The 19,224-nt window shown below is 40.3% G+C and overlaps 1 protein-coding gene across 1 annotated transcript; it reads right to left on the reverse strand.

Moving 5' to 3' along the window:
* Positions 1-12,595: 12,595 nt before the first annotated feature.
* LOC137273269 (putative ankyrin repeat protein RF_0381) lies at positions 12,596-13,813 on the reverse strand. Its single transcript, XM_067805815.1, has one exon. It carries the CDS (start codon positions 13,811-13,813, stop codon positions 12,596-12,598), a length of 1,218 nt encoding a protein of 405 aa, XP_067661916.1.
* Positions 13,814-19,224: the final 5,411 nt, after the last annotated feature.

Consider the following 19,224-nt stretch of genomic DNA (forward strand, 5'->3'; position numbering starts at 1 on the left):
CTTGGTGTGTTTGATAAGTGTGGAAATTTGGATGATAATTGAGGAGGACGAATGTTTAGCCAAAGTTTCACCCAACTTGTTTGCAATATCAGATTTTTTCAGTTAGTATGTTATTATCATTTTTGAGATGCTGAATACTACTGGATTTGGAACCCTTGCCTTTAATTTTTTGGATCATATTCCATACCCTTGACATAGGAGTACGGGAATTTATTTTGGAAACGTAATTTTTCCAAGTATAACGTTTAATGTGTTTAAACGTTCGTCGAGCTTTAGCGTAAGTGATTTTTACATTATTTAAGTTATGAACAGTGGGATGAAGACGAAAATATTTCTCTGCTTTCTTCCTCTTTTTCCTAGCTTGTTTGCATTCATCATTAAACCATGGTTTACGGATGTGCGGATTTACAGAGGACTTAGGAATAGTTTCATCAGCTATATGTTTCAGTTTGTCCGAGAACATTTTAATTGGATCAGGTACGTCCATGAAAAGGTCTGGTTTAAGTTCCTTAAGGCAGGTGACCTGAAATAATGGCCAATTGGCCTTTGAAAAATTCCATCTTGTTACAGGCGGATCATCGGAAGGGTTATTTGCTGTAAGTACTGTTGGAAAATGGTCACTACCACAAAGATCATTGTGGACTGACCATTCAAACTCATTATAAACGTTTGAATCAGTGAGTGACAGGTCTAAGGAAGAATATGTTCCCGTTCCAGGATGTAAATACGTGGCAGAGCCATCATTGAGTATACATAAATTATTATCAGATATAAACTCTTCAAGAACTTTCCCTTTACTGTTGGTATCAGGACTTCCCCATAATGGGTTATGACCATTGAGATCACCCATTATGATACAGGGTTTCGGTAATTGGTCATACAAATCTTGAAGATCATTCTGATGGAGAATGGAAGAAGGGGAGATATACAAGGAACAAAGAGTAAGGGTTATATGTAAAGTAAGACGAACAGCAACAACCTGAAGATTGGTTTTGAGAGGAACAGGGCTATGAATTATACCATGTCTCACCAATATGGAAGATCCACCAGTGGCTTTGTCACCAGGGGGTGAAAAAGAATGATAAGAATGGTATTTACGCAATTCGAACTTATCATTTTGTTTCAGGTACGTTTCTTGAAAACTAAATGCTGATGGTTTGTAATCCTGTTCTAGTAACTGTACTTCATTAAAATTGGTCCTAAGTCCTCTGCAATTCCACTGGATTAAGGAGTTATTGTTCATTTTATAGCAGGTGGTAATACTGGGGACCGACGTTTCCCCTTCCGAGGCGAACTGCTTCTATTTCGCGCACGGGGATGAGGAGAGACGTCCATGTCTTCTAAAAGTTGAAACTTGTTATAGATTTGAACAGGATCACGTGATCCCTTTGGTACTCGATCAGTTTTTTGTCTGTAATCCACTTTTTGACAAGGATTTTTCACAATAGGAGATATTGTTTGTGATTCAGTCTGGGAAGCTGATGTTGCATGGTGTTTATCAACAGTAGAATCTGATGCAATAAAAGTGTGTTTGTCAGCTTCAACCCAGGTGAGATCTGTCTGACATGCAACTGACAGAACAGACTTAGTATTGGGGCGAGCAACAACTGTAGAATATGGTACACCTGATGACTGAGGGGAGGCTACATTAACTAAACGTTTTGCCTCATGATATGTGACATTCTTTTGGATTTTGATTTTGACAATTTCATATTCACGTTTCGAGACATGGCATGACTTTGACGAAGACATATGATCTCCAAGACAATTGACACATTTTGGAGAAGACAAACAGTCAGAACCTTCATGATCATCTTTACCACATCTATAGCATGTTGCACGATTTCTGCAGGATTGGGCACCGTGACCAAACTTTTGACACTTGCAACAACGAAGTGGGTTTGGAATATACTGTTCCACTTCGATGTTACAATATCCAGCTTTTATGTACTTTGGGTGTTGGGGTTGAGAAAAAGAAATTAGGTAAGTGTTGGTATTCAAAGTTTCTCCATTTTTCTTAAACGTGAATCTTTTAACATGAGTGACTCCTTGGTGTTGCAGTTCAGTAACTATTTCCTTTTCACTCATGTGGGCAAGCCAGCGGTCTCTGTCCCTCAAGATGCCTTTCCTACTGTTCAGAGACTTGTGAGGAGAAACTGAAACTTCAGTATTTGCAAGCTGTTTTGTGGCTATGAGGACAGCTGATTGTTTTGCTGTTTTACACTCTATGAGGAGAAACCCTGATCCAATTTTTCTGACAGCTTGGACATCACCAACAAGTCCATAAATTGCTTTTGATGTGGCAAACGGATTTAGCTTGAGTGGTTCACCATCAGTCGTAGATACAACCAAGAATCTACTCCATGTATCTGGATATCTGTTTGTGATATTTTCCTCATCAGAGGACAAACACTCATCTAGTGCTCGTTTATGTTTTTTGGGTTGAGCCATGGTTAATAATAGAAAGTTCACCATCCCAGCTCCCCACCCTCCACCGAGTATCACATGGACAATGCTATACACCAGTGGGTCTCCGACTGGTAGCACCAAGGATACTGAAATGGTATACTCCAGCAGAAGATTAATAGAAAATTAATCGATCTACCAGATTGGCCCATGAGCCACCGCCTTCTGGGCATAAGACTCTAGGCAAAGTTAATAACATCACTTTTCAAATTTACAAGTGTTATATGAGTGAAAAGCCAAGACCTAAATTGAAACAATATAAAATCAAATTTGTACAATTACATAATCCACGCACAGGGCTTGGCATGACCAGCCGATTGTTTGAACCTTGCCCATTCGACCACCCATCTAGGCGAAGTCAGGGCCAAAGTGGTGTATTGAGCAACAGGAACACGATTGCAGGCCCCTATTGCCCTCAACCACCAGGATCCCCTCCTCCGCCGACACGGGCCGCAACCCACGGCAAACGGGTTGGTGGACCAAATATCCCCCCGGGTCCACTACGGGGGTGTCGGCGAGCTCTTGGCATTACCCAGCACCCACCACGAGGAGGTGGCTCGCCACGGGTGCCGTTTCGAACGGAACAGTGATCGACATAGGTGTAAGAGGGTAGCTTGATCCCCTCCCCACTTTGAGTTGGAAACAACTTTCAACAAGTCAAGAGCCTTCAGGCATTTAGTTTTAAGGGACTTGATCTGAGGCAGAAATGTGAAATGGGAGTCAAAGATTAGGCCCAAGAACTTGGCCTCCTTTACAACTTCGATGGGAGTGCCATCTAGAGATAGTTCAGGGTCCTTATGTGGCTTATATTTTATGCAAAAATGTATACAATTAGTTTTGGATTTAGAAAATTTAAAGCCGTTTTCAAGACACCATTTATTTATTTTGTTTAAACACAGCTGCAGTTGCCGTTCAATACTATGCATATTTTTACCACGACAAGAAATATTAAAATCATCCACAAATAACGATCCATCAATTGAATGGTTTAAAAGTTTGGATAAACTATTTATCTTGATGCTAAAAAGTGTGACAGACAAAATACTGCCTTGTGGAACACCCCGATCCTGATTGTAATGATCAGACACGGTAGAACCCACTCGAACTTGGAACTGTCTGTCATTTAAAAAGTTGGCTCTAAATGGAGGCAAACGACCTCGCACGCCGAAGTCATGTAAGTCTCGTAAAATACCATATTTCCAGGTTGTGTCATATGCTTTTTCTAGATCAAAAAAGATTAATTAGTGCATTTTTAACAAATGATTCTAAACGCACTAAGTGATCGACAGTACTCCTGTTTTTTGCGGAAACCACATTGTATATCTGTTATGAGATTATTTGTCTCCAAGTACCAAACTAGTCGATTATTTATCATGCGTCCAAATATCATCAAAAATACATAAGAGCGTCTCTAAACAGGACTCTGGTAAGTGCTTCAGGAGTTGATAATGTATGTTATCAGCTCCCGTAGCAGTGTCATGAGCTTTGATCAAGAGCATATGGAGTTCATGAATAGAAAATGTTTCATTATAATCTTCCCCATTATCAGAATTGAAATTAATACTTTTCTTTCCTTGTTGTTTTTGATACTGCTGGAATTTAGGTACATAATTAGAAGAGGAAGAGTGTTTAGCGAGGGCTTCACCCAGTTTATTCGCAATATCTGATTTATCTGTAAGTAACTGTTCGCCATGTTTAAGATGATGGACTGTAGATTTAGTACCCTTACCTTTAATTTTCTGGACCACGTTCCATGCCTTGGACATGGGTGTCCGAGAATTTATTTTAGATACATAATTTTGCCAAGATTGGCGTTTATTCTGTTTAAAAGTACACCGTACTTTAGCATTTAAAATTTAAATTTATTTAAATTATGCACCATAGGATGACGACGGAAATAATGTTCTACTTTTTTCCTTGCCTTCCTAGCTTGTTTGCATTCATCGTTGAACCATGGTTTTCGAATATGTAGAACTGCAGAGGACTTTGGTATACACTCATCAGCTATGGAATTCAGTTCCTCAGAAAAACATTTAATAGCATCAGGAACGTCAATAAAACGTTCGGGTTGAAGTTTTTCAGCACACAGTGTTTCATATAATGCCCAGTTAACCTTTTTAAAATTTCGCCTTAATGATGGAGGAACATCAGGTGGAGTTACAGATTTTAACATAGTAGGAAAATGGTCACTTCCACAGAGGTCATCGTGGACTGACCATTCGAATTCATTTAATAGTGCTGAATTGGTAAGTGACAAGTCGAGAGCAGAATAAGTCCCTGTCCCAGGGTGTAAATATGTGTTGGAACCATCATTATAAATACATAAATCATTGTCAGAACAAAAGTTCTCCAACAATATACCTTTAGTGTTTATATTTACACTACCCCAGAGTGGGTTGTGCCCATTTAAGTCTCCCATTATAATACAGGGCTTCGGCAGCTGATCATATAGAGCTTGAAGATCAGTTTTAGCAAACGTCGAAGACGGTGAAATATAAAGAGAGCATAGCGTAAACGCTACATGTAAAGTAATTCTCACTGCAACAGCCTGCATATTAGTATTAAGTGAAACAGGGCTTTGAATAACGTTTTGTCTGACTAGAATGGATGATCCGCCAGTGGCTCTATCACCCGGAGGTGAAAAAGAATGATATGCATTAAAATGACGACGGTCAAATGTATCTGTTTGTTTTGAATATGTCTCCTGGAGACATATCGCTGAAAGTGTAAAATCTTGGACTAATAGCTGTAATTCATGTAAATTAGTCCTCAATCCTCTGCAGTTCCACTGTACAATATTATTGGAATAAACTATCTTTTGGGGGTATTTATTGGGGATCTACACCGCACTCTTTTGGAGGGCGACAAGCTATGTGCCCTAGAATGGACGTTTTCAGACACGTCCATGTCCTCCAAAGATCCATATTTTTTGTGTAGCTGAAATTTATTTTCCGACCCTTTCGGGGCTCTTCCACTAAGTTTTTTGAGACCTCATGCTTCAGTTTAGTTTTGCTTGTACTAACTGACTGCGTATCAGAAGACGATTGAGATTGTGAACGCGACTGAGAGGGTGGCTTAGGATCAGAAGATGACTCTGACTGCTTTTGTGACTTATTAGGAAGTGATTCCGTTGTTTGAGATGATGTAGTAGGATAGAAAATCTGGGGAGAATCACGTTTGACCCAAGTGAAATTTGTTTGACAGCTTGTGGAAGAAGTAAATATTTTATGGCTTGGTTCAGTTGATGTTTTGGTTATAGAAGCATAACTGTCTGGAAGTTCATATCTTTACAAGTTTTTTGGCATCAGAAAAACTGATATTTTGGGTAAATTTGATCTTGTTAATTTCCATTTGTTCTTTCCAAATCGGACACTCTTTCGAAAAAGATGAGTGGTTTCCTGAACAGTTGGTGCATTTTTTAAAGGTACTTGTACAATCTTCTGTTGTATGTGTCTTCTCAGCACAGTGAGCACACACAACGGACAATGTACAAGTAGTTACACCATGGCCGTACTTCTGGAATTTAAAACATCTCAGCGGGTTCGGAATGTCGACGTCAACCTTGATGTTGCAGTAACCAGCCTTCAATGATTTTGGAGCTATCGGAGATGAAAAGGAGACCAGATACGTGTTGGTTGGAACAGTTTCATTGTTTTTACGGGTTGAAAAACGTTTGACGTAGAGCAAACGATTGGTTGAACCGGGCCCATTCAACCACCCGTCTAGGTGAAGTTAGGGCCAAAGTGGTGTGTTGGGCGATAGGAACACTGGTCTTCCTCCCATTGCCCTCAACCGCCAGGGGTCTTGACTGCCGTCGAGTGCGGACGTGCTTTGCTTGTGTGCAAACTGAACAGTGTCCTAGCATACTTGGTTGTTTATGTATTTTCCTTTTTTTTGTTGTTTACATTTTCTCCACGCTTGTTGTGTAGTGAAACTTCACTTGTATTCCTTTTCGGGGATTAATCAGTCAGTTGTTGGGGTTTTCCTCGGCAATGGCTGAAAACAGCATGGACTGTGAAGGCGACTTCAAGGTGGTGTCCTCTGGGAGGAAGCGAATCGGTCGCATTCCGGATGGTACTTCTAAGAAAGCTTGTGTTGTGAAGCAATCACCTGCTGCTACTCCTGCTTGGTCTGATCTTTCTTTTATTTATGATGAGCCAGTTCAGGTGAAGTCAACCACTGTTATCGTTAAGGCAGACGTTGATGATGACGTTTCAACAACTCTTTGTCAACTTATGACCCAGCGGGCCTTGGCGAGAGCAATGGCTAAGGTTACTACTGAAATAGTCAGTGTTAAGAGGATGGCCAGGGGGGATGTTAGTGTTACAGCAAAAACCGTTGAGGCTGCCCAAAAACTTATGCAAATTACAGAACTTGGTGATCATTATGTTACCACTTACGAGCCTGAATCACTCATGAGATCCCGCGGGGTTATCTATGGTCTTGAACTGGATGTTGAGATGAATGAAATTGAGGAAGAACTAAAACCTGCTTTACCTTTACTATGCTCCGTTGTGCGCCTGACTCGTGGACCTGATAAAATCCCTACTAAATCTGTTTTGCTTACATTTGCTGGTCAGTCCTTACCAGATCATGTGGATATTTTCTTCCAGAGATTTCCTATCAGGTTATATGTTCCCCCTGCATTGCGATGTTTTAAATGTCAGTCCTTTGGACATGTCTCTGCTAAGTGTAGGAGCACTCATCATATTTGTGCTAAATGTGGAGGGAAGCACAAGTATGAGGAGTGCACTGAAAGTTCCCTTAAATGTGAAAACTGTGGTGAAGCTCACTCTGCTGCCTACAGAGGTTGTATTAAGTATCAAGAAGCGGTTCAAATCCAGAAAGTTAGAGTTGAGGGGAAACTTTCCTATTCTCAGGCTGTCCGACAGGTGCGTGGGGATTCTCATGTTGTTAAGGACCCACACGTCCATGCCACACCACCCGCTGCTCAACCACAGTCTCCAATTGTTCCCATTCCTGTTGTGGTATCTCGTCCTGTCATGGTGACTGCAAGTACACAGACTGACACCCAGGAGGTTGAATGTCAGACTGATTCTCTTACTGACCTTATCCATGAAACCTCTTGTACGCCTCTATTCAACAATGTCTCTCCAGTTGATTTTCTCAATTTTGTTATATGCATAGTTGCCAACCTGGGATCCAATCGTGCATTCAAATCTGATGGCCTACAGATAATAGCATCAGCTGCACATTGGGTCTAAAGTTGTCATCTGATGATCTGATGAGCATGCTTAAGGGTCAACAATGGAAGTCATAATTCTTTTTATGGCTCTCTTAATACTTCAGTGGAATGCTAGATCTATTAATGCGAATGGTCCAGGCTTTAAAGTTTTTGTTAACAGTCTTGATCCCATGCCGGATGTTGTGTGTCTTCAAGAGACGTTTTTGAATCCCACGCATCGATTCCGTTGGGAAGGGTATGTCTGTTTACGTAAAGACCGTCCGTTTGGGTCTAGAGGAGGTTGTGCTATACTTCTAAAGGATTCGTTGTCCTTTAGTGAAATTAGATTGCCACAATCCGAAATTGAGGCAAATGCAGTCACTATCCATTTGAAAAATATGAGATCGGTCTCGATTTTTAATATCTACAATCATGCTTTTGCTTCAAGTGATGATTATGCTTCTCTTTTGAATGTGTCTGACACTCTTAACGTCTTATGTGGTGATTTCTATAGCCATAATCCGCTGTGGGGAGCCGTTAAGCTGGATGCTGGCGGCAAAGTCATTGAGACACTCCTTGATGAACAGAATCTTTTCCTTCTGAATGATGGTTCTATGACCCGGGATGACTTGGCCTCTGCTTCATTTTCAGCCCTGGATTTGACCATTGTCAGTCCACAACTAGCTCCACAGCTCCACTAGTGATTGGGAAGTGTATTTTCAGGATTCGTTTGGTAGTGATCATTATCCTGTGTTTACCAGCCTCCAACTTGACCCAATAACTGAATCAAGAGAAACAGCTCAGCGGTGGATTTTCTCTAAAGCTGACTGGTCTGCATATACCTCTTTGTGCTCCGACACTATCACCCCAGCTATAAATTCGATTGATATTGAACAGTTTCATAGCTGCTTTGTTTCTCACATTATTGCTGCAGCTGATAAAACCATAGGGAGAAGTTCAGGTAAACGTCCTCTTAAACCGCCAGTTTGTTGGTGGACAGATGCATGTCAATCAGCTCATGATGTTAGGAAGAGAGCCAAGAAAAGGGTTGAAAAGTCTGCCTTACCGTCTGATTTAATTGAATTTCGACGCGCTTCCGCTTTCCTCAAACGAACGGTCACTGAAGCCAAACGTTTGTCTTGGTCTAAGTACACAAGTTCCATCAACAGAAATACACCTCTTTCTCAGGTATGGCGAAAAGTGAAAGTTATTTCTGGTAGTTCATGTTCTACCCGTGCAATTCCATCTATCGGTAAAGATGCACCAGCAACAACAAATATTGACAAAAGTAATGCATTGGCTGAGTCCTTTCAGAGAATCTCTAGTACAGACAACTTTAATTCAGACTTTCGAATTATTAAGGAGTCACTTGAATCAGAGTATTCAGATATCTTACATTGTCCAACACATCATATCGCTGACTACAACTCCTTATTTTGTTTCCAGGAATTAAGGAACGCCATTTCTGGACGGAAAAATACCTCCCCAGGTGATGATTCCTTGTGTAATGATATGTTCAAACATCTGCCGCTTATCAGTCTTGAAAGGATGCTTTTACTTTTTAATCACATTTGGTTTGAAAGCAAACTTCCCATCTCTTGGAAAAAGGCAATTGTAATTCCTATTCCTAAGCCTGGTAAAGATCCTACTCAAGCCACATCCTACAGGCCCATTGCTCTTACCTCCAACATGTGTAAGATAATGGAGAGAATGGTAAATAACCGACTAGTTTACTTCATGGAAAAGAACAATCTGTATTCAGGTGTTCAATCAGGATTTCGGAAAAACAGATCTTGTGTTGATCATTTAGTGAGACTTGAAACCGAAATTAAGAAGGCACTAGGAAGCACTGAATATCTGATGGCTGTTTTCATGGACATTGAAAAAGCCTATGACATGCTATGGAGGGATGGTTTGGTGATAAAACTGTATAAGCTTGGAGTTTGTGGACGCATGCTTGATTGGATAAAGGATTTTTTGAGGGACAGAAGTATACAAGTTCGCATTGGAACTTCTCTGTCGCATATATTCAAGTTAGAAAATGGAACTCCCCAAGGTAGTGTAATCAGTCCGACATTATTTAATGTGATTAATGACCTGTTTGAGAATATCAATGTCCTGGTCGAAACATCGCAGTTTGCTGATGATGGAGCGTTGTAGAAACGGTCCCGTAATTTTGACGTTGTTTTCAATGGTCTTCAACAATCTCTCGATCTTGTACAAGCTTGGTGTATACAATGGGGTTTTAAGATTTCAGCTTCAAAATCGTCTGCAATCATTTTTACTAGGAAGAGGATTCCTCAAAATTCAAAATTGGTTTTGTGCGGTTCTCCCTTGGAGTTTGTGGATAAGGTGAGGTTTTTAGGACTCTGGTTTGATAGGAGGCTTACCTGGAAACCTCATATAGATTATTTGATTCAGAAGTGCACTAAAGTCTTGAACCTTCTGAGAAGTATTTCCAGTACCAAATGGGGTGCAGACAGGCAGTGTTTATTGCTGTTATATCGTGCCCTCATTAGATCACGACTTGATTTCGGCTGTCAAGCTTATGGATCTGCATGTGTAACACAAAAGGCAAGACTAGATGTTGTTCAGTCAAAGGCCCTCAGAATCTGTCTTGGAGCATTTAGAACTACTTCTGTTGAAGCTCTACATGTTGAATCGGGTGAAATGCCTTTAGATCTCAGACGTGAACTGTTAGAAGTTAGATACATGCTGAAGTTGAAATTTTTTGGGTTGAAACACCCGACGTCAGCTGTATTGGGAGATTGTGTTGAGTATTTTCTCGATCCTTGGAAGGACGGTATGGGGCCTTATGGGATGCGTTGTCAGAGAACTGCTTTTCATCATCAAGTACGTGATGTTGCAGTAGATGATGTCAGTGTTCTGTCTAAGAAGCCACCTTGGCTGCTTGAACATCCATCCGTGTATCTTGATGTTCTGGACCAAACATCTAAATCTGATCCAGTTCCTCGTATCAAAGCTCTTGCTGAGGAACATATCCGTAGTTTACAGTGGGCTAATGCTATGCAGATTTACACTGATGGATCTAAGTGCCCAGTGTCCGGTCATGTTGGTGCAGGTATCTTCATAGCTACTGATCAAAGAGAGATTTCTCTCCGATTAGCTGATCACTTGTCAGTATTTTCTGCTGAACTTGCGGCCATCATTGAAGCTTTGTGCTGGATTAAATTTTTTAAGCCTGTATCAGCGGTCATTTTTAGTGATTCCGTCAGTGCTTTACAAGCAATTCGGACAGGCTCCTCCTCAGCAAGGCAAGATTTGATCAATATTATACTTGACCTCTTTAATGACTTAAGTAAAGATCTTTTAGACGTTGAATTTTCATGGATACCGGCTCATGTTGGGATTTTTGGAAATGAAAAAGCTGACAGATTGGCAAAAGCTGCATTAGATTTTGATGGATCGGAACAGGATGAGTCCATACTGCCCTCTCCTGCTGAATTATGCACCTTAAGTAAGTTCTCTGTTCAGACGAAATGGCAACAGAGATGGTCCTCATCCTTAAAAGGACGCCATCTCTATGGCATTGAGCCTTTTATAACGAAGTCAAAATTATCCAGAGGCAACCGTAGAGAAGAGGTGCTATTAACCAGACTTCGTCTTGGGCACTGTGGTCTTGGGGCCTATCTAAATATTCTTAATAAAGATACTTCTCCAAATTGCACTGTGTGTTATCAGCTAGATAATGTTGCCCATTATTTATTGCATTGCCAAAAATATGTCACTCAACGTAAGGCGATGATTGAATCACTTACATCACTCAATATTGAATTATCTTTGACTGGACTGTTGTGTTCACAGAATATCGCCCGCACTGATGTTCAGAATGCACTTCTTGCTTATATTAAAGCTTGTGGCAGTTTTAATACTTTATAAACCTTTGTTAAATTAGCAAACGTTTGTGATGGGCAAGGTGTAAATGGCCCTAGTTGCCCGAACACCTATCAAAACTTAAATTATCTATCTATCTATCTATCTATCTATCTATCTATCTATCTATCTCAACCGCCAGGATCCCCTCCTCCACCGACACAGGGCCGCAACCCACGGCAAACGGGTTGGTGGACCAAATATCCCCCCGGGTCCACTACGGGAGTGTCGGCGAGCTCTTGGCGTTACCCACCACGAGGAGGTGGCTCGCCACGCGTGCCAGTTTGGATTAATAACTTGAATTGTTGGTTGCTGTACCCTCAAAGGGGGTTGAAGTATAGTACAATTATTGTCCTCCTGAGAGGGTACGTAAGTCCAACATGTTTCAGGTCTTTGTGAACTTTCCAGGCTTTTTAAACGTAGAACACTTGTGGTTTTGATTTTGGCTAACCTTTCCTACAATCGCCAGCAGCTGAAGGGATGGTGTAAATCAAACTGGAGTCCATGTTGGTAACAAAGGTACTGTAAGTCCCCATGGTCTCTAGTGTCGTAATCTACCTTCTGTTGTTGGCGATCTATAGCCTGTTTCTATATTGTATTGACTAAATAGTGATATTAGGTTGTTTTACTGTTCTTCATTGACAGATTTTACCACATGTATATATTTCATTTAAATGTTAAATATTCTCTTCACCATGTGGCTGAGGTATTGGCAATGTGACGTTAAATATTAACTCATTCACTAATTTCTTTTGATTTATTTTGAATTATCTAATGTTCGTCCTTGCCCTAGGAACTTTAACATATTTGTGGAAACTGCTTGAGGGACAAGAGCACAATGGTGAGGTTTAATTCAAAGGACTAGTTTGGGTTGTGTTTAAATTTAAAAATAAAAACCACAGAATTAAAATAAAAATGACAAAAGTAATGTCTCTCCGACCACTCGCAGCTGCAGACAATATTTTAATCTGTAATCGTACAATAATAATGGATCAAACAGTTACAGTTCGTCTCTGACTTTTTAGGCATGAAACCCTAATAACCTGAGAGCTAAGACACATCAGCTCCTCTACTCACGAGAAACTCTATCACATCTTCATGTCCGGATTTTGCTGCCATCATTACCGGTGTCATGTTCTGTATTCCTCCTCTGCTGTTGATGTTCACAATATTCTGTGAAATGACATACTTTACCACCTCCAGATGTCCTTTCGAACAGGCCAAGTGAAGGATGTTGATACCCCTGCAACATACCAGTGACAAGTCAGCTCCATTCTCCACCAGTAGCTCTACCACTTCTTTATGTCCATATTGCGCTGCAGTCATCGCAGGTGTTTTCTTGCTCCCCCCTCTACTGTTGATGTCCACAATGTTCTGTGAAAGGATATACTTCACCACCTCCAGACGTCCTCTCGAACAGGCCGAGTGAAGGATGTTGCTACCAGTGCCACATGCAAGTGACAAGTCAGCTCCATTCTCAAAGAGTAGCTCTACCACTTCTTTATGTCCACATGCTGCTGCAAACATTGCAGCTGTTTTCTTTCCCAACCCTCTACAGTTAATGTCCACTATGTTCTGTGAAATGATATACTTTACCACCTTCAAACGTCCTCTTGAACAGGCCACGTGAAGGCTATTGCTACCACTGGCATATGCAAGTGACAAGTCAGCTCCATTCTCAACCAGTAACTCTACCACTTCTTTATGTCCATATTCGGCTGCGAGCAACACAGGTGTTTTCTTCCTGTGCCCTCTACTGTCGACGTCCACAATATTCTGTGAGAGGACAAACTTAACCACCTCCACATCTCCTTCCCTACAGGCAGACAAAAGCATATTTATATGATTGTAATATCTGAGTGACCCATCAGCTCTTTTACTCAGGAGTAACTCCACCACTTCTCTATGTTTGCATCTTCTTGCCATCATGATCGGTGTCAGCTCATGTAATCCTCTTCTGTCGATATCAACCCGATTCTTTGAGAGGATGTACTTCACCACCCCGGCATCTCCCCCACGACAGGCGCAGTGAAGGACGTTGTCAGCTGTTTCATCCACGAGTGACAAGTCAGCTCCTTTCTCAACAAGCAATTCCACCACGTCTTTGTGTCCGTTCTCTGCTGCCAGCATCACAGCTGTCCTCCCACACTGTTCTCTACTATTAATGTCCAACATGTTCTGTGAAAGAACATATTTCACCACCTTTACATCTCCCCCAAGGCAGGCTGAGTGAAGGATGTTGATGCCGAATCTATCAACAAGTGACATGTTAGCCCCTTTATTTACAAACAACTGCACCACTTCTCTATGTCTTTCAGTAGCTGCCCACATCATTGGTGTTCCACCAATACAATCTTTACAGTTAATGCCCATTCGTTCTTGGGACAAGATGAATGCCACGTTTGACAGGTTCCCAGTTTTCGAGGCGCTGTGTAGTTCCGAGGACGATGATGCTGTGAGACAAGTGTTAACGCAATATATTTCTTAGACAACATTATGAAATTAACAGGGTTGAAATTGAAGGATCTCATATTGGGAGTCCAGAGATTGGTTCTTATTTATTAATTTTGAAATCCTTACTTTACTTTAGATTACAAATATATTGACTGGTTGGCATAGAAAGCATAAGCAAACCAGAAATGCCGCTTCATATTTTTCTAAAGTACACTTCCGAATTTATACTGAACAGGGTTCAATAAGAACCATTCAATGATATTACTATTGTCCAAGCATTTATTAACAACTAAATGAAAAGAACGTTTAGCGTGGGTTTGAAAGACTAGGAAATAGAACGCAAAAAAATGTGTCCATGTTTTGTTGATTCAGTGCAACCGTCCAAAGTTGAAAACCAACGAAATATGTTCTGTCGTTAGAAAAAAACAACAACATCTGAATAAAGCTATTACTAGATTAGATAAAGAAGGAAAGATCATAACTGGTACTAATGAAATCACTAAGCATGTGAAGCCTTTCTAAACAGCTAAAGACGTGAAGGATGAAAACCTTGATTTATTATTTGCTTATAAAAATATTCCAAAAATAATAAAAGAAGATTCAAATAGTCTCCCATGAGGTTCTTAATGCTCCCGAGAACATGCAAAATGAAAAACGTCCCGGACCCTCCGATTTCACCAATGATTTTTACAAACACCTTTTTTTGTATTTGTTAAATTCACTAAATTTCTCATCACAAAAGGTGAACTATAAGAAAGCTATAAACTTGGGTTCATCACATTAAACCTTAAAAAGGATGCTCGACACAATATATAAAAGGCACCGCCCAATATCATAAAATCGCACAGGACAACCTCAACAATAGCTGCACATACTGAAAACGTTTACCTAGAATTACAAGCAAGAACCAAAAGGGTTTTTGAAAGATAAATGGGGTAAATGTACACGACGGTCAGAAGATATAAGATATTACACAAGATTCCAAATCTGAAAGTAGAACAAATGATCCTCATTTATGTGGAAAGGAAAAACCGGTAAAGTATTATTTATGCAGAGCAAAAGCGTCAGGCAAAACTCTCCAATGATGGGCATGTTCTGTGTCATGGCATTCCATAGAGTAGTGGCAGAGGTTTTGAATTAACATTGTCCAAATCTTTTGAGCTTCCATCTTGGTATCTGGAGCAAATGCTCTGTATCTGATGTGAGAGAACGAAATGGTTTGTACACATTAATTAGTGCACACACGTACTCAGGTGCATTTACACATTGATGTATAAAAAAGAGAACTTTGTACAAGACCCGTGCCTGTACAGGTAGCCAGTGCAAAGATCTTAGCATTGGCGTGGTATGATCGTACCTGGATCTGAGTGTTACTATCCTGGCTGCCTTGTTATGTATCTTCTGTAATCTGTGAATATAATCTTGGTTTGCATTCAGAAGGACACTGTTGCAATAATCAAGCCTAGATAGAACCTAATAGTGTCCTGACGAGGGCTGCCGCAGCATCTTAGATGAAAAAGTGCAAGAATGTACCCGATGTTGTGTAAATGGTAGTGATGGTGACTTTTTCTACATAGGTCAGTTACATGCTTTTCACAGTTCATTTCTGATTTATGGTCCATAACACAAGAGGAGAGCTTTATTACTTCTGTACCAACCGAGGGCTTGTCTATTTTCTTCTTCTTCAGCACGCAGTTTGTTCGAAAAAGCATGCCTTCTGTTTTGCTGTTGTTCAGCTTTAATCTACTTTAATGATGATAATGGTGAGGTAGGATTCTGAATAGGAAGTAAAATGTCCATGACCTGTATGTCGTCTGCATATAGGTGATGACCCTTCCCCTGTGAGGTGACCAAGTGGCTTTGTGTACATGGTGAATAAAACATGCTTTATACATGCTTCTGCTTTCGTGTAGCAGGCAATTGTTTGTCAAGAAGGCCCTTCGAGATTAGCTAGTTCAGTCACATCAGTTGGGGGATTTGTAAGTAACATCGATTTCTGGATATCTGACCTAAAGTCCTTATTTGACCCATTTTTGACATCCCTACAAAGTATAAACTAAAGAATTTGACTATCCGTAGAATTTGGTTCTCAATCAAGTTTCCTTTTACTTTATCCGGTTTTCCTTTCCTGTCTGGAACTATACTCATACCCCGGTCTCTGTCTATATGCAACCACCAGTCTCAGCCCCTTTTTCAGCCTTTTCTCAGGCTATACTCATCATATACACATCCACCTGTCTCGGCCTACACTCATTCCCCTTTTTCAGCCTATACGCACACTCCTGTCTCAGCTTATACTCATACCCTCATTTCAACCCAAACGCATCTTATTGCCTAAGGATTTGCTCACATCCCTACTCCAGCCCTGCTCTTCCAGAGATCATCAACTTATATGACTCTTTTCTGCATTCTCAGTAACCTGGACGTTGCTCCTGGCTACCATTCTACACACCAACACACCTCTGCCATATAACAGAACTACCGCAGTATGCATCATTACACTTCTAAATAACACTCTCTTCCTAAACCAAAGTTTATATGTTGTCAAACACAATCACAAATAGTGAACATGATAACTTGAGAACCGCCTATAAGAAGGCAAACAACAATTTCACCTGCCGACCGGATCGTTAATGATTTAGATGGAATTTAACAATAACTAAAGATAATGCTGATTTTGTTTAAACGACCATGCTAGTCACATTTTCAGAATTTCGTACCGAAACGTAAACGTAAAAAAATACTGAAAAATCGAATACGCAAACATATGCGTTATTTATCAACAGTTTCTTGGTCATTGCCAAAAAGGTTGTTTTGGTATAGTTATCACTTACCTTCCAGACAAACCTTTCCACATCCAGCCTTCAAACACGGCGAACCAACATTGCAGATCTTTCTACATCCGGCCTCCAAACAAGGGGAAATCATATTGCAGGCACTGGATGCTAATGGTTTATTCAGAGCCTTCAAACATAAAAAGAGCTCTTATGACAAAGTATGTTTTGCATAATTCATGTCAATGTACGTTCTGAATGTAATACTACATCGACATCATCTCAGTCGCTGGTGTACACACATTGTCCCAGCCAAATTAGGGCGAGAGCTAATATATGCACATTGTCACAGCGATATTAGGACGAGAGCTAGTGTCCACATATTTCCTCAGATGTATTAGGCCGAGGGTTTGTACACACAAGTAGCCACATACCTACTATGACAAATTGAAAAATGGTTGATATTCTGTAGCCTCATTGAGTGAGTGAGTGGGTGAGTGAGTTAACATTTGACGTCACATCGGCAATATTTCAGCCATATCGTGACGGGAACTTAACACTGAAATGGAATATATGTGTAATGTAAAAACCTGTCAACAAAGGACAGTAAAAACACTAGAATATCACAGACATGAATATAAAACCAGCATGAAAAACTAAAACATTGTAATTAAAGAAGACAATACATTATGAAACACGGGCTATAGATCGCCAACAACAGATGGTAGATCACCATACTAGGGACCATGGGGACTTACAGTACCATTGCTACCTGCATGGACTCTAGCTGGATTTACACCATCCCTTCAGCTGCTGGCGAGTGTACGAAATGCTAGCCAAATTTAAAATGACAAGAGTACTATGATTAAAAAACCGGTAAACTAAAATTTACATCGTATGTTTTGGGACTTACGTACCCTCTCAGGAGGACAATAATTTTACAATACTTCAAACCCCTTCGGGGTACAGCCACTAACAATACAAATTACCAATCTACGCTACTCATGATTTCAAATACATCTATGTACAGAACATATTACTCAAAATTCAACCTCAAAATCAATTTCTTTGAAAAAAAACAATAATTAAGTGAGAAGCAACAGTGGTAGAAAGATCCTTGATGCTTCTGAAATTGAAATATCTATTCCTTGTGATGGAGAATTCAACACAGTCATGCAGAATATGCTTGGCAGTGACTCTCTCATCACAAGGGATACAAAATGGAGGATCCTCACCTTTTAACAGGTAGTTATGGGTAAATCTTGTATGGCCAATACCACATCGTCGTAGTATGACCTCTTCAAATCTCGACTGACAACACAAGTGGGTATAACCAAAATAAGGTTTTATTTCATGTAATTTATTGATACTCTCTTGGGTGTCCCACTTCTTATGCATCAGGTCATGGATATAAGATCTAATGATGGCTTTGTAATCAGAGTATGGAATAAGAAGTGGTGTCACAGATTTGTTGAATGCTGCTTTTGCAGCAAGATCGGCCTTCACATTCCCAGAAATACCTACGTGACTAGGAAACCAACAAAAGACGATGTCGTATTGGCTAGTAGCAAGATTATTATACAATTCAATCATTTCAATTAAAAGTGGATGTTTACAAGAAATAATTTTAATAGCCTGAAGGCAAGAAAGAGATTCTGAATAGATTATATACTGTTTACGTTTTGGGTGTCTTTCAATATATTTAAGAGGTGTTAATATGGCGTTCGCTTCTGCTGTAAAAATAGAACTATTGTCTGGCAATCTAGAAGATATTGTTCTGGATCAAATGACAGTGGCACTAGCCACTGCACCACCGTCCTTGGACCCATCTGTAAATAAGGATTTGTAATTGTTATATGTATGTTTCAATTCAATATATTCTTGTCTATACTGTAACTCATTCGTTTCTGATTTTTTAAATGTAGTTGATGTTCGGTCAACCTGTGGTCTAACCAACTGCCAAGGGGGAGAAGAAAGAAGACGGGAAGGAGCTATGTTTTTTTTGTTTAAGTCTGTGCCCAAGAGGCGGAACAAGAGAACAGTTTTTGTTATACAAATCCTCATAAAGGGGATTGAACACACAGTTATAGACAGGGTTAGATTCATTAGAATATAATTTAGTAATGTATTGTAAAGACAATTTCATCCGCCGTTGAGTAAGAGATGGTTCATCAGCCTCAACGTAGAGACTGTCAATAGGTGAGGTACGGAAGGACCCAAGACAAAGTCTTAAGCCTTGATTGTGGACGGAATCAAGAAGTTTAAGGCTGCTTCTGCAGGCTCCACCATATACGATGGAGCCATAATCGAGTTTCGAACGGAACATTGATCGACATAGGTGTAAGAGGGTAGCTTGATCCCCTCCCTACTCTGAGTTGGAAACAACTTTCAACAAGTCAAGATTCAGGCATTCAGTTTTAAGGGACTTGATATGAGGCAGTATTGATAAAT

The sequence above is a fragment of the Haliotis asinina genome, chromosome 1 (assembly GCF_037392515.1).
Source record: "Haliotis asinina isolate JCU_RB_2024 chromosome 1, JCU_Hal_asi_v2, whole genome shotgun sequence".
Taxonomy (NCBI): domain Eukaryota; kingdom Metazoa; phylum Mollusca; class Gastropoda; order Lepetellida; family Haliotidae; genus Haliotis; species Haliotis asinina.